Source organism: Strigops habroptila, chromosome 8 (assembly GCF_004027225.2).
Source record: "Strigops habroptila isolate Jane chromosome 8, bStrHab1.2.pri, whole genome shotgun sequence".
Taxonomy (NCBI): Eukaryota; Metazoa; Chordata; class Aves; order Psittaciformes; family Psittacidae; genus Strigops; species Strigops habroptila.
This window is the reverse complement of record NC_044284.2, coordinates 56,030,036-56,041,537: the sequence shown is the minus strand read 5'-3', so window position 1 is coordinate 56,041,537 and position 11,502 is coordinate 56,030,036. Positions and strand designations below refer to the sequence as shown.

The 11,502-nt window shown below is 48.7% G+C and overlaps 1 protein-coding gene across 1 annotated transcript; it reads right to left on the bottom strand.

Annotated features, from left to right (window-relative positions):
• Positions 1-3,694: 3,694 nt before the first annotated feature.
• CDKN2C (cyclin dependent kinase inhibitor 2C) lies at positions 3,695-10,023 on the bottom strand. The gene is made up of 3 exons (XM_030496207.1): positions 9,763-10,023; positions 9,230-9,370; positions 3,695-5,621 (listed from the first exon to the last, which is right to left on the bottom strand). The coding sequence occupies exons 2-3, from the start codon at positions 9,356-9,358 to the stop codon at positions 5,247-5,249; spliced, it is 504 nt and encodes a 167-aa protein (XP_030352067.1). The 5' UTR covers positions 9,359-9,370; positions 9,763-10,023; the 3' UTR covers positions 3,695-5,246.
• Between the last annotated feature and the right edge of the window lie 1,479 nt (positions 10,024-11,502).

The window sequence follows — 11,502 nt, the reverse complement described above, 5'->3', positions numbered from 1 at the left end:
CATAAATACCAGCAGCCCTCCTAATTCCTTCTGCAAATATCAGAAAGCAGTTATGGAGGAATAAAGAAATGCAACTGGAAACATGGTTCAGTGGTCTTGTACTTCCCTGAAAAGCTGATTTTGGCTGATTCAGTTGCTTTCAGAGGGAATTTACCCTTTTTGGCAGTTTGAGTTTCAGCAGTGCTGATTGGACTGATGGCCGAAAATGCATCTTGGGCTGAGGAAATTAACTCGGGGTCCTGTGTGTGTCTCAGGCTGAATTTTGCCAGCGAGCTCTGGATTTTGTCTTTTAGCCCCTCTGTGTCCCTGGTTTTGTAGGATTCAGAAGCCATCTTAACACTCCTTTCAAACCCGAGGCATTCCATTTATGCTTTTGCAGGTGCCTTGCTCAATTCCCTGCTTTCCCTGTCTGACTTATCTTTTAGGATAAGCACTAATGAAAGGTCAAGGTTATTCTGAAGTATCCAGCACAGGAGAGTTCTCTCCCTCGTAATTCCTTAAGATGAACTTCGCACAACTATAACTGATACTGTGCTGAAAGGTAATTCAAACGTTCTGGGAAAAAGTACAGAATGACAAGCAGTGACCTTTAGCACTGGGAAACGTCCCTGGTAATTTGCACTTGGTGCTTCTTCAAAATGCAAGGAGCCATCTTACCACTCAGGGCCATGGCAGAAGTTAATTCTTTTTCGAGTGGGGCTCTGTGAACCAGGTCTGTAGAGCCAGACTTGGCACATGCGGCTGTCAGAAACATGCCACGGGGTTTACATCCCAAGATAATTTCCTCGCCTCCCTGATACAGAAACCAAGAAGGGTGGCTTTTTATTCATTTTGTTTCCCTGCTCTTTCTGCTGCCTGTCATTTCCAAATGCAACAAAAGGCGGCCAGGCTGGGAGATACACCTTGCTTCCCATATTTTTAAGGAAACCTGGAGATAAACCTGCTCCTTTTTGTCTTCTACGTAGGAAAAGATGCTTCTGCATCTCTGAAACCTAAGGGTTGGGGGGGGGAAGCCCGGGAGCGCCGCAGCCCGGGCAGCAGCCACAGATATGTGTCATAACCATCCCCCCGGCGAGACGTGGGTCCCTTTTCTGTGCTGTACTCACTGCGGCGGAGGGGCTGCGGAGGCATCGGGGTTATGCTGAGGAGGCTCCAGTCCGGGCTGCGGGGAGAGGGAGGGAAAAGAACAGGAGAAAGGGGTGTGGGGGGGGTGGGGATGTGGAAGAAAAAGGGGCGCAAACTGCGAAGAAACGCGGCGGCGGCGAGCAGGGGGGTGCCGGGCGCGGGGTGCCCGGTGCGGCGGAGCGGGACGCGGAGCGGCGGCTGCCCCCGGGGCCGTTTATCGGCGGGGGGCCGGGGCGAGGCGGCGGCGGCGCCCGCGGAGGAAACTAAATAAATAAAATCAGACTGTTGGTGAAGGCGCGTAAATTTAAAAATATTTGGACAGGAAGAGAAAGGGGAGAGGAACCGCAGCACAGACCTAACGGTTTCGGGGCCGGCCGCGCCCCCCCCTGCCCCGCTCCCCCCCGCTCCCCCGGGGCCGACCGACCTGCCCCGACCCTGCGGCCCCCCCCCGGGGAGCCCGGCGGAGCCCTGCGGGAGCAGCACCGACATTTTGAATGCGTGTGTATTGGGGCTGGTCTGAGGCTGGCGGGGATTCCTGCTCTCCCGCTCTCCCTTTAGCTCTTTCCTTCTTGCTCCCTTCATTCCCCCCCTCCCCCGTCCCCCCCCCCCCCGGTTATGCTGTGCCTCGGTATAACAGTCCTCACAAATAAACGCCGCAGCTTCTTCCCTCCCCTCGCTGTTTTTTTTTTCCCCGAGGGAATTTCAGCACTTTAGGAAGTCGATAATAATACGTGGCTGCTTCTGGCTGCCCAGTGAATTGCCAGGTATGTTCGTGGAGGAGACCCTTTGCTTTCTTTGCAAAGCTAAAAAGCGGTGGGCTTCCACCGGTTTAACTCCTTCTTCACGCCAGCAACGCAACGGCGTTTCCTACGAAGCTAATTCCTTCTCCCAGCATGGAATAAAACACTGATTCCTCTCCCCACACTGAAAACTGGAAGGAAAGTCTTTTCGTGTCCTTAAATGTGCAGTTATTTCTTGAGCTGGGTTCCACCTCCCCGGTCCCCCGACCCCCCAGGGGCTTTGTCCGTCTCTCCCCCACCACCCCGGTCCCAGGCCGGCTCTTTCCACCCTCTCGGCGAACTGCTGCCACACATTAAATCCGTTTTTTCCCTGTAGGATCCCTTTGTAGGATCTGGCCCTTTTCCAAAGGAATTCCACAGCCCCCGCCGTTGTTCCGAGGGTAATTTAGAAACAAAGGTCAAGTGCAACGGCTTTGCTCATCCGCGGAACCGAAATAGGGGAGAAGGCTCTTTCCCCACAGCTCTGTGCTTCCGTAGCCCGCTCAGGGTGAATCCTGGTACAGCGACAGCTTATGCTCCATTTATCCCTATTTTTCTGGGTTTGCTGTCTTTATTTCTATGTCTACATCTCACCTCGATCCTATATTGGTTACTGCCTCTCCCTGGGCTGCTGCACGACAATCTCTGCCCCTGCCTGGCAAACTCGCTCTTCATTTGGCTTATGTCTCAATAAAAGCTCTCGGGAAGATTCCGTTCCATCCCACACGCTTCAGGTTTGCATCATATTATTTTCCTAAATAGCCGAGTTTGTGAAACTGGACCTTCTGATGTTGCCAGGCTACTTGGGAAAAATCACACCAGTGATTTCTGCGATCACATCCGATACCAGAATCCTTGTGCGGTGTCGAGATTCCCTATCAATGAGATTCGCTTTATATTATTTTCTCTTCGCTCAGTAAATGTAAAGACTTTCCCCTGTTTTTACTGACCTTCTCACTGTTTTTTAGCAGCCCCAGCCCCAGCAACGAGCCACCTTTTATTACCTAGAGACCCCATAAGGTGCACGTAACCCACCAGCTGATTCCTTCCTTTGGTTTCCCAGAGGCTTCTTGTAGTAACTATTAACTTCTTGGTGCAATTTTCGCTTTTCAAAATATCTCACTAAGAATTTCAATTTATAATATTCTTTCCGAGAAATTGAGCAGTTTACAGAGAAAACGCGACAGAGAAAGGAAAAAAAACGTACCTTGAAACCGGGCTTAACATCAGAAGTGACTCACTCCTAACGCTATAGGCGTGACCGGGGTGTAACACGTCCTGACTGTAAACGTGAACTACTGGCACTCAATAAACGCCGCTATTTCTGGCGAGGAGGGGCATTTTCCTCGCAAAAGCAGTTGTTTTATTAAACCACTGCTTAAACTTTGGCTTAGTGTAAATTAAACGCTGGTGGAGCTCAAAACGGGGCTCGGATGAAGGGGGGGGTTTTAGCAGCACAGGTGAAAAATAAGTGAGGAATTAATATTACCTTTCGGATGGGAGAAATCCTGCTAGAAGCGCGGGTTTTGCTCCCTGGGAGGAGTGCGGGGCACTGGTTGGAGAAGGAGAAAGCTTGGAGCATCCTCCAGGACATGAGGAAAGGAAGACGGAAAGCAACAGGGTTTGAGTCACTTCACCTCGGGGACCTGCGGATTACGTTGCTCGGGTTTAATGCTTCGGATGTGTTTAGTGCTCTTCACAGCTGGTATTTTGCTGGTTATTGCCCCCTGTGCCGACTATCGGGGTTAATGTTCTCGTCAACAAAAAGCGGTAACAAAAGCGCGCAAAACTCCGTATTTCACAGAGGTTTTTAATCAGAAAACACAGCAGTGTGACAGAGCGGATGGTAAACGTGACAGGCAGCTTCAGCGATTACTTTTTACTTGATAAACGGTAGTAACTGAATTTGGGGGCTAAAAATCTCCTTATTTTTAAAGAGTTAAAATCTAAACTAATGTACACCCCCTCCTCTTTTAAGCGCTATTTTCAGTACAGTTCATTTCACATCGATTTAAAACCTTCTATTTTGCGCAATTAAAATTTAGGCTATTCAGAATAAAGCACTTTAAACTGCCCAGCTGTCCAACAACTGGATCCTGTACAAAAGTTAAAAGTTATATACTAAACTCCTTCCAGTGCGGTGCTAAGTGTCCATAGCTCCTAACACTGTAGCTGGAGAAGTAAAGGAGTCTGGTGCACCCTCTCAGCTGTATTGCAATGGAAAAATTTCAATAGTTAAATTGTGTTTTAGGCGCAAGCAATAACATATTTTCCCGAATATTAAATGCGCTGCTTCCTAAATGTCACTGTATTCCAATATTCCTGCTTTGTGAGGCGCATCTGTCATTAAAATAGTTTATTTTCAGGCAAAACAGAACAGTTGGTGGAAAGCAAATATTTCTTAAAGAGCATCTAAACCGCACTCAGTTTATGAAGCGACCAGAAAACGTGTTGTCTCGCAGCCCTCACATCCTCCTGCCTCTGACAAAGGTTCTCTGCTGCTTGTTTTGAAATTAGAAAAATCGTCTCGTTCGGTGCACAGTAAACACGAACTACTCAACTGAGCTGTTTGAAACCTCTGGCAATCAAAACACCACCACTCACACTCTTTCTGGTAACTAAATTCAAAACCAGCTTGGTGAAAGTTTAAATACAGAAAGGGAAAAAGTGTCATCTACGTTTAGAAAGCGAGTGATCTACTTCTACAAGCTGTTGTTAGTGTCACAATGCAGCTATTTCCCAAAGCCTCTAAGCGCCGTCCTCTGTCCTCAGGCCAAGCAGCCTTTGACTTCGAGCTCTGCCCGAGCAGGGAGATGCAGGTTACCCCTCGAAAGGCTGTTTTAAGCCAAAGCAGGGCTTCAAACCCTTAAACCTGACTAAATGGGGTGGCGAAAGGAGGGCGGGGGGGAAGGGGGCGCGTTGAGAGGTGGGATAAATCACAGTAAGCTGTTTTCTTTCCTTAAAAGTCCAGCAACATTAAGCATGTGAATATGTATTAATGACTTAATACGAATGACCTACAATAAATTGTAAAAGTTGATACTTGGAAAACTAGGTATGAGCGACCGACATGTACACGGCTGAGTCTGTGAGTAGGCTGTAAATGGCAGGCATAAGAAATCGCTGGGAGCACGGGTTTAAAACGTTTCCGTTACCTGTAAACCCACCTCTAGAATTTCTTGAGACTTACACTATTAGCTGTTCGGGGGGGGGGGGGGGGGAGAAAAAATAATATATATATATAATAATAGAAGTAAGGTTGCAACAAATGTTATTAAAAAGGAGGAGGAGGAGAACAAAAAAAATACTGAGGAGGGTGAAGGCTCAATGTCCGAGTGGGGTTTAATTCATGGCTGCGGGGGAGAAGCTGCTGCCTTCCAAGAGCTTCACCACAGCGGATCTCTTGTAGAGCTTGGCCAGGTCGTAGGCAGTGGCCCCCCGCTTGTTCTGGTGGCCCACCTTGCACTCTGCGCGGGCCAGCAGGACCTCCACCACCCGGACGTGCCCCTCCCGGGCCGCCAAGTGCAAGGGCAGGTTCCCCTCATCATCCTCGATGTTCACATCAGCCTTGAACTCCAGCAGAGTCTGCAAAGTGTCCAGAAATCCCTCTCTGGCTACATCATGAATTACAGCAAAGCCAGTACTGTCCTTCAGGTTGGGGTTCGCGCCGCTAATTAGCAACCTCCGGGCAATTTCGGGGTTCCCCAGCTTCATCACCTAGGAGAGACGAAGAAGACTTGAACACCGAGGGATGGGGCGGGGAGAGAATTGCTCCAGCACAGGGTTCAGATGCTCAGTGCTTATCCCTGGGTTCTGCTTCGGCTCATAATCCTCATGTCAAACAGACAGGGGAGCCCCCCTAGAAAGCTAACGGCACAGCAGAACATCTGGTTTTTAATGTATTTTTCACTAAACCCGGTTAAAGATGTTATCACTTCGGTAGTAATGGCTTTCTGTCTCAGAGAGATTAATGACTGAAGGAGGTGACATAGAATGGAGATTTTAAAAATTATATTATTATTATTACTATTATTATTTGATGTGGGTTATCTCAGTTTTTCAGCACACAAAAATTAAGCACGGTTTGGTTTCATTTGCCTAAGCATTGAGACACCTTTGCATTACTCTTTAATTTCCTTAAACACCCAGCCCAGGGTCTCTGAGGAGCAGATATTTCACCTCAGCAACAGCAAATGTGCCATGTGTTTTTATAAGCTTTCAGGTGTTTACATTGTCTGTGCATTATCATAAAACAAATATTTGCACTGTACCATAGCTCTGTCTGCTAAGACAAATAAATGCTACAAGAAATTTTCCCTCCCCTATATTTGTGCTGCATTAGGTCACCCAAAAAGGAGAAGTTACAAGGAATGTCTCAGAGTCCCAGAAGTTTTCTTCTCAACCCAGTATATTATATTATACTTTCATCATTTCACTCTGAGCAAACCGTGGCTATATTCTGCTGTTAAAACCATCCCTTTTTAAAAAACAACAACAACAATAATTGGATTTTCTGACTGTTTCTCTCAGAGGAAAAAAAAAGCCTCTTTGAATTTTCTCAGTTGCGTCATAAAACTACCATAATTCGAACGCAAATCTCTCTTATTTGGGACTTAACAGCTTGCACCGATTTCCCTTAAATTCCTCAATTTTTGTTAGCACAAAGATTTTTTTTTTACATGGACGCAGTAATGTATAATCTCCAGCCTACAGACAGCATTTTCCTGTCCTTGCCATTAGTCTCAGTGCAAGTGTCAAATTCGAGTAAAAATAACAATAAAAACCTTTTGCATTTCCTGAGAAACGTCAGAAGTGATTTGAAAATCTTGGTAAAAAAAATTATCTGCATAAACGAGCATTACAGTGCCTTGGATTTAGCATAAGGTACGATTTCTACAAGGGGTTTTGCTGAAAAACTCCCCTGGTGAAAAATCTCGGTTAGGCTATTTAAGAAAAGCAAGCTATAATAAGTGTAATTAGTGCAGCGTTTGGGCTGTAAAGCAGCCCCTTATATTCTATCTACAGACAAGAAAAAAAGTGCAGATAAGACAGGCTGGGATTCAGGGAAAGAGATCTGGGATTCAGGGAAAGGGGTCTCCCTGTGCCCCAAGGCTTCCAGCTCCCTGTGTGGCACTTCTTTCACTTCTGACCAGAGATGGAAGCTATGTAAAAGAAAACAAGGGCATTATGATCTCTCTTTCTTTAGTAAAATCTGGACATTTTGATCTCTTTTGGAGAGCCCAGGCTGTATTATTTGGGAATTCAAAACATGTATTTGGGAGTTTTCTGTGTTCAGCTCAGAGGACCAGAGGCTTCAGTTACAGATGCGGGGGGGGAAGAAAATCAGCTAAAAGGTGATGCTCGTGGGTCGTGGGCTACAACTGCACAGCGAATGCCCTTTATTTTGCAAAGTTTCACTCGAGGGGAGGGAGGCAAAGAAGGAGAAAGCGTTAATAGAATAAGCCTGACGAAAAGCATAAGGGCAGGAGCTGTATTTGAGGCCTGCATAGGTACACTTCACCAGGAATAAAAAGGACAGAGCAAAACAAGCTGAGCAGTTGTTTAATTCAACACAAATGCAGAAGAAAAATATAAATTCATTGGTATCAATCCAGAAGCATTCACCCCGTTTTAATTGAGGGGGAGATTATGGGGAGATTATCTCCGTTTGGGAGAGGGCACTGACAGAGAGCTCTTTCGAGCGTGGTGGATGATACATATTGAAAATAAGTCGTCAGATTCCCCTGTTTTGACTTTTGTCGTGGTTCATTAACTCAGATATGATTAGGCAGCGATAAGAAGCATTGTTAGGACACAGATGTGTGTTTAATAGAGCTGGGTGCTGGGTCATTGTGTAAAATATGCCTTAATTCAGGATACGGACAGTTAGCTGCTTTTAAGGGGAAAAAAGTAAATACACTACTGTGGGACAAATCGTTTTTCAGCCCCTGTCCCGAAGATAAACCAGCTTGCTGAATGTTTCCTGCTTTCTTAAAGAAGTTAGTTTGTCTAAGTTGTTAATTTAAACCCTTTCACTCTCTTAAAAGTTGCTGCAAGTGCCTGAGCTGCCCTGCGATGCCCTATTTAGGTGCTAACAGGGCAGAGAGGAGCTCACAGAGCCCCAGTTCCAGCGAAATGGTCAAAAAAGGGTCAGTCCTGCTTTTTTAGAAAGAGGGGCTCATTTTCCAGCTCTAACATTTTGATGGTAAGCGAAAAAGCTGTAAATATCTCGGGTACATTAGCAAGCACTCTGCTGTTTAAAACCCCATCTTCAGCAATTATTATCGTGGGTTGGGGGGGGGGGGGAAGAGGACTTAACAAACGATTTTTCTAACGTGTGAAATTAAAAAGATCTATAGCTCCACTTCCACGTTTCATTACTTACACCTTAAGTATACAAATAACCACACATTATTATTATTATTTCCCTCCAGATTTATAAATCACATCTTTAGCTGTTTGGTAGATATTTTAACCTTTTTTGCCATCATTATCTGATATTATTAAAAGCAAAATCTTTCATCAGCTCCAATAGTTGGACAAGTTCCAACTCCTGCCTTGCACAGCCACACACTTAAAAATTAGGACATAGCACCCTATATGATCAGAAAGGAAATAGCTGGAAGCGGTGCCCCTGCTAGCCGAGCTAAAAAAGCACATTTTAAAGCCTTAATTATGAATGGAAAATAAAAAGAAGAAGCAGCAAAAAGCAGCAAGTGATCCGGCTGGATCCCTGACTCTTAGGGCTAAGCCTGAATGCGCATCGGAGGTCCTCGGTGCGGAGCAGCATGCTTCCCGATGAGAAAGGTCATTCCTCACAAACAACGTAGAAAGGAAAAGTACCATCTACAGCAGCCCCAGACCCGAGACGAGCCACGCTTTAAAAGCAGATCGCAGGCAAAAAAACCAGGAGAAAAAAACAGAGGAAAAAAATAGAGAAATCCTAAGCTCAGAGAACAGCACATTGGTGTTTACAGACCTGCTATGAAATCCTGCTCACCTAAGCTGATTTCTTTTCATCTCAGCTCTTTCATTCCTTGTCTCCTCCCCACGAAGTTACAAAATATTAGCAAACTCGCAGCCCGTTTGACATTGAGGGTGATTCCCCGATTGAAATCATGGTTTTGACCAGTTTTATTTCAAGTACGTCATTTTAGGGAGTTGGAGCCACTAAAGTTATAAAATATGGCATCCAACGAGTTTGAAAAACCACTCGAATTTCATCCACCAGCCTGCTTTAAAAAAAAATACGTTGTCTTTTTTGGAAACCCGGGTCACGGAGGTACCAGTGATGAAACATTTTTTCTCCCTCTCTGGATACCAACCTGCAGCGCAGTCCTCCCAAATCCATTTTGTGCATTGACGTTTACATTCTTTTGCAACAAATTAGTAAGTTGCACTAGGTCCCCCTTGGCAGCCGCGGACGCCAGCTCGTTCCCAGAAGGCTCGGCCATTCTTTAGGGTGACTGACGATCGGAAAAAAGAGGAGATTTTTTTTTTTTTTTTTTTTTTTTTTTTTTACCCAGGCATGGCATCGGAGACTGACAGAAGGATTGGGATGGTTAATCTTCTGGAGTAGACCTTGTAGTAAATACTCGTAAAAAACCTCCTTGCCAAGAGCCCGCCCCTAACTCACACGTGATTATTCAGCAAAAAGTGCAGCTCCACTTGAAAGAAGATTTCTTTGCTTCCACATATAGAGTAAACTCCTAGGAGAGACTTTGGCCACTTTTCGGGGGGTTGGGGGGAGGGTAGATTAAAAGCTATGCGATATATGATATATGTTATAGGTAACATATATACACGTACACCGGAGACTCACTCAGACCTGAGATCTTTGAAGAAGAAGACAACCCACCCTTGCTCACAGTCGGGATCTGAGACTTAGCAGCAACAGCTCCGAGGAAAAGTCTTCCGTAGCAGTGTGCATCCAACTCCCGCTCGGGATCCCGGTCCCCCCTTGGCATCCCACGCCGCCGCCTCTCTAGTCCGGGCCGAGCAGGGCAGGGTCGGACGGGCCGCGCCCGCGGCGCCCAGCCGCCGAGCTGGCTCCCTCGGTGCTCCCGCTCCGCGCAGCAGCTTCACTCCCGCGGCCCCGCGCAGCCTCCGCGCTGCGGGCGGGCGCGATCCCGGCCGGCGGCCGCCCCCGGCGGCGGCGGCTCCGGAGCATCCAGGAGAGCGGCGGGTCCTGGCGGTACCGGCGGCGGCGGCGGGGCGGAGGGTGCCGCTGTTACCGCTGCCAGCCGCCAGCCGCGCCTCTCGCCCCGGCGGGGAGCGGGGGGTGAGCTCCGGGCAGGGGCAGGGGCCGCTCCGTGCCCGGCCCGGCGCGCAGTGACAGCCGCCGCTCGCCTCTTCTTTCAACTTCGCGAAATAAAGCTGCACTTGCCGGTCCCGCGGTCGCTGCCTCCGCTCGCGGCTTTGCGCTCCCCCTTTTTTAAGCACAAACAATTGCTACTTCTGTTTCCTACGGACACGAAGCCGGTTTCTCTCTCTTTTTTTTTTTTTTTTTTTTTAACCTCATCAGCTTTTTTTGAAAAGAAAAAAAATTTGAGCGCTTTTTGAGTTGAAACACCCGCCCACATTTTAACGGCAGAGATTTAAGGAGGCGCGGCGGAGTTGCGGCGCGGCCGGGCAGGAAGGCCTGCAGCGGCCCCGGCCCGCGGCTCCATGTGTCGTTCGCCGGCCGTGCAGCCCGGGCACGGCGCTGCCCCGCCACAGACATAGCAGTCAGGGTACTTTTAGGAGGAGCGCTGCTGGGGCCTAAAGGGGAGAATAAGGGGGGGGGGGGGGGGAGAGAAATGAAAGGAAAAGGAGGTTTTAGCACCGGGAGTCGCAGCTCCCCGGCGGGAGGACCGGGGATCGGGGGAGCTCGGGCGGCGGGAGGGCGGCTTCCAGCCGCGGCTCTACCCGCCGCTTCCCCCCGGGCGGTCTCCACCTGCCCGCGGGGGGACCGGACCCTGACCCAGACTCGGTCCCGACCCCGGCTCCGCCGCCCTCGCTCGGCGCCCCGCGGGACAGCGGCTCCGGGGCCGGGGTCCACCCCGGCAGCGACGCGGGCTCCTCTCCCTAAGGACAAGGTCAAGGATGAAGGGTCAATGTCAAGTTGTCTTAACGGTGGAAGGCGACCGTCAACGGCAGCACTCCTTGCTTTCCGCGTTCCTGGCTTCCTTGATTGATTCGAAAGTGCCATTTTGAGGGGAAAACGCACCCAAGCCACCGAGAAGACACGAGGGCTTCGCTTTTCCTTCAAAGGGCGGCGAAGTGAGGATGGTACAAACAGCGCGGGGATCTCAACGCCATTCTGCCTAACAGCTTTTATGTCTCCTTTAACCGCTTTAACGGCCGGATTGCTTTAAGTTTCAGGGACCCTCGGGACGCTGAAATCCGCCAAAGGCACCCCCCGAGAGGTAAGATGCAATGTCATGGCTCCCTGATAAGCACACGTACCCTCTCGGTCCTGACTTACAGACCCAGAAACAGCCTTATAGGGGTGACCCTGCACGCGGGGGGGGGGGGGGGGGGGCTGAAGGAACCCGGTGTGACTTCTGTGTCTGGCTCTCTTCTGCCAGCTTCGGCTGCTTCTTGCTCCGCGATCACC

Excerpts from the sequence above, each read along its gene's own strand:
- CDKN2C (XM_030496207.1), bottom strand. The coding sequence starts at position 9,358 with ATGGCCGAGCCTTCTGGGAACGAGCTGGCGTCCGCGGCTGCCAAGGGG. Across the intron at positions 5,622-9,229 it reads TTGGGAGGACTGCGCTGCAG|GTGATGAAGCTGGGGAACCC; the intron begins GTTGGTATCCAG and ends CGTCTCTCCTAG.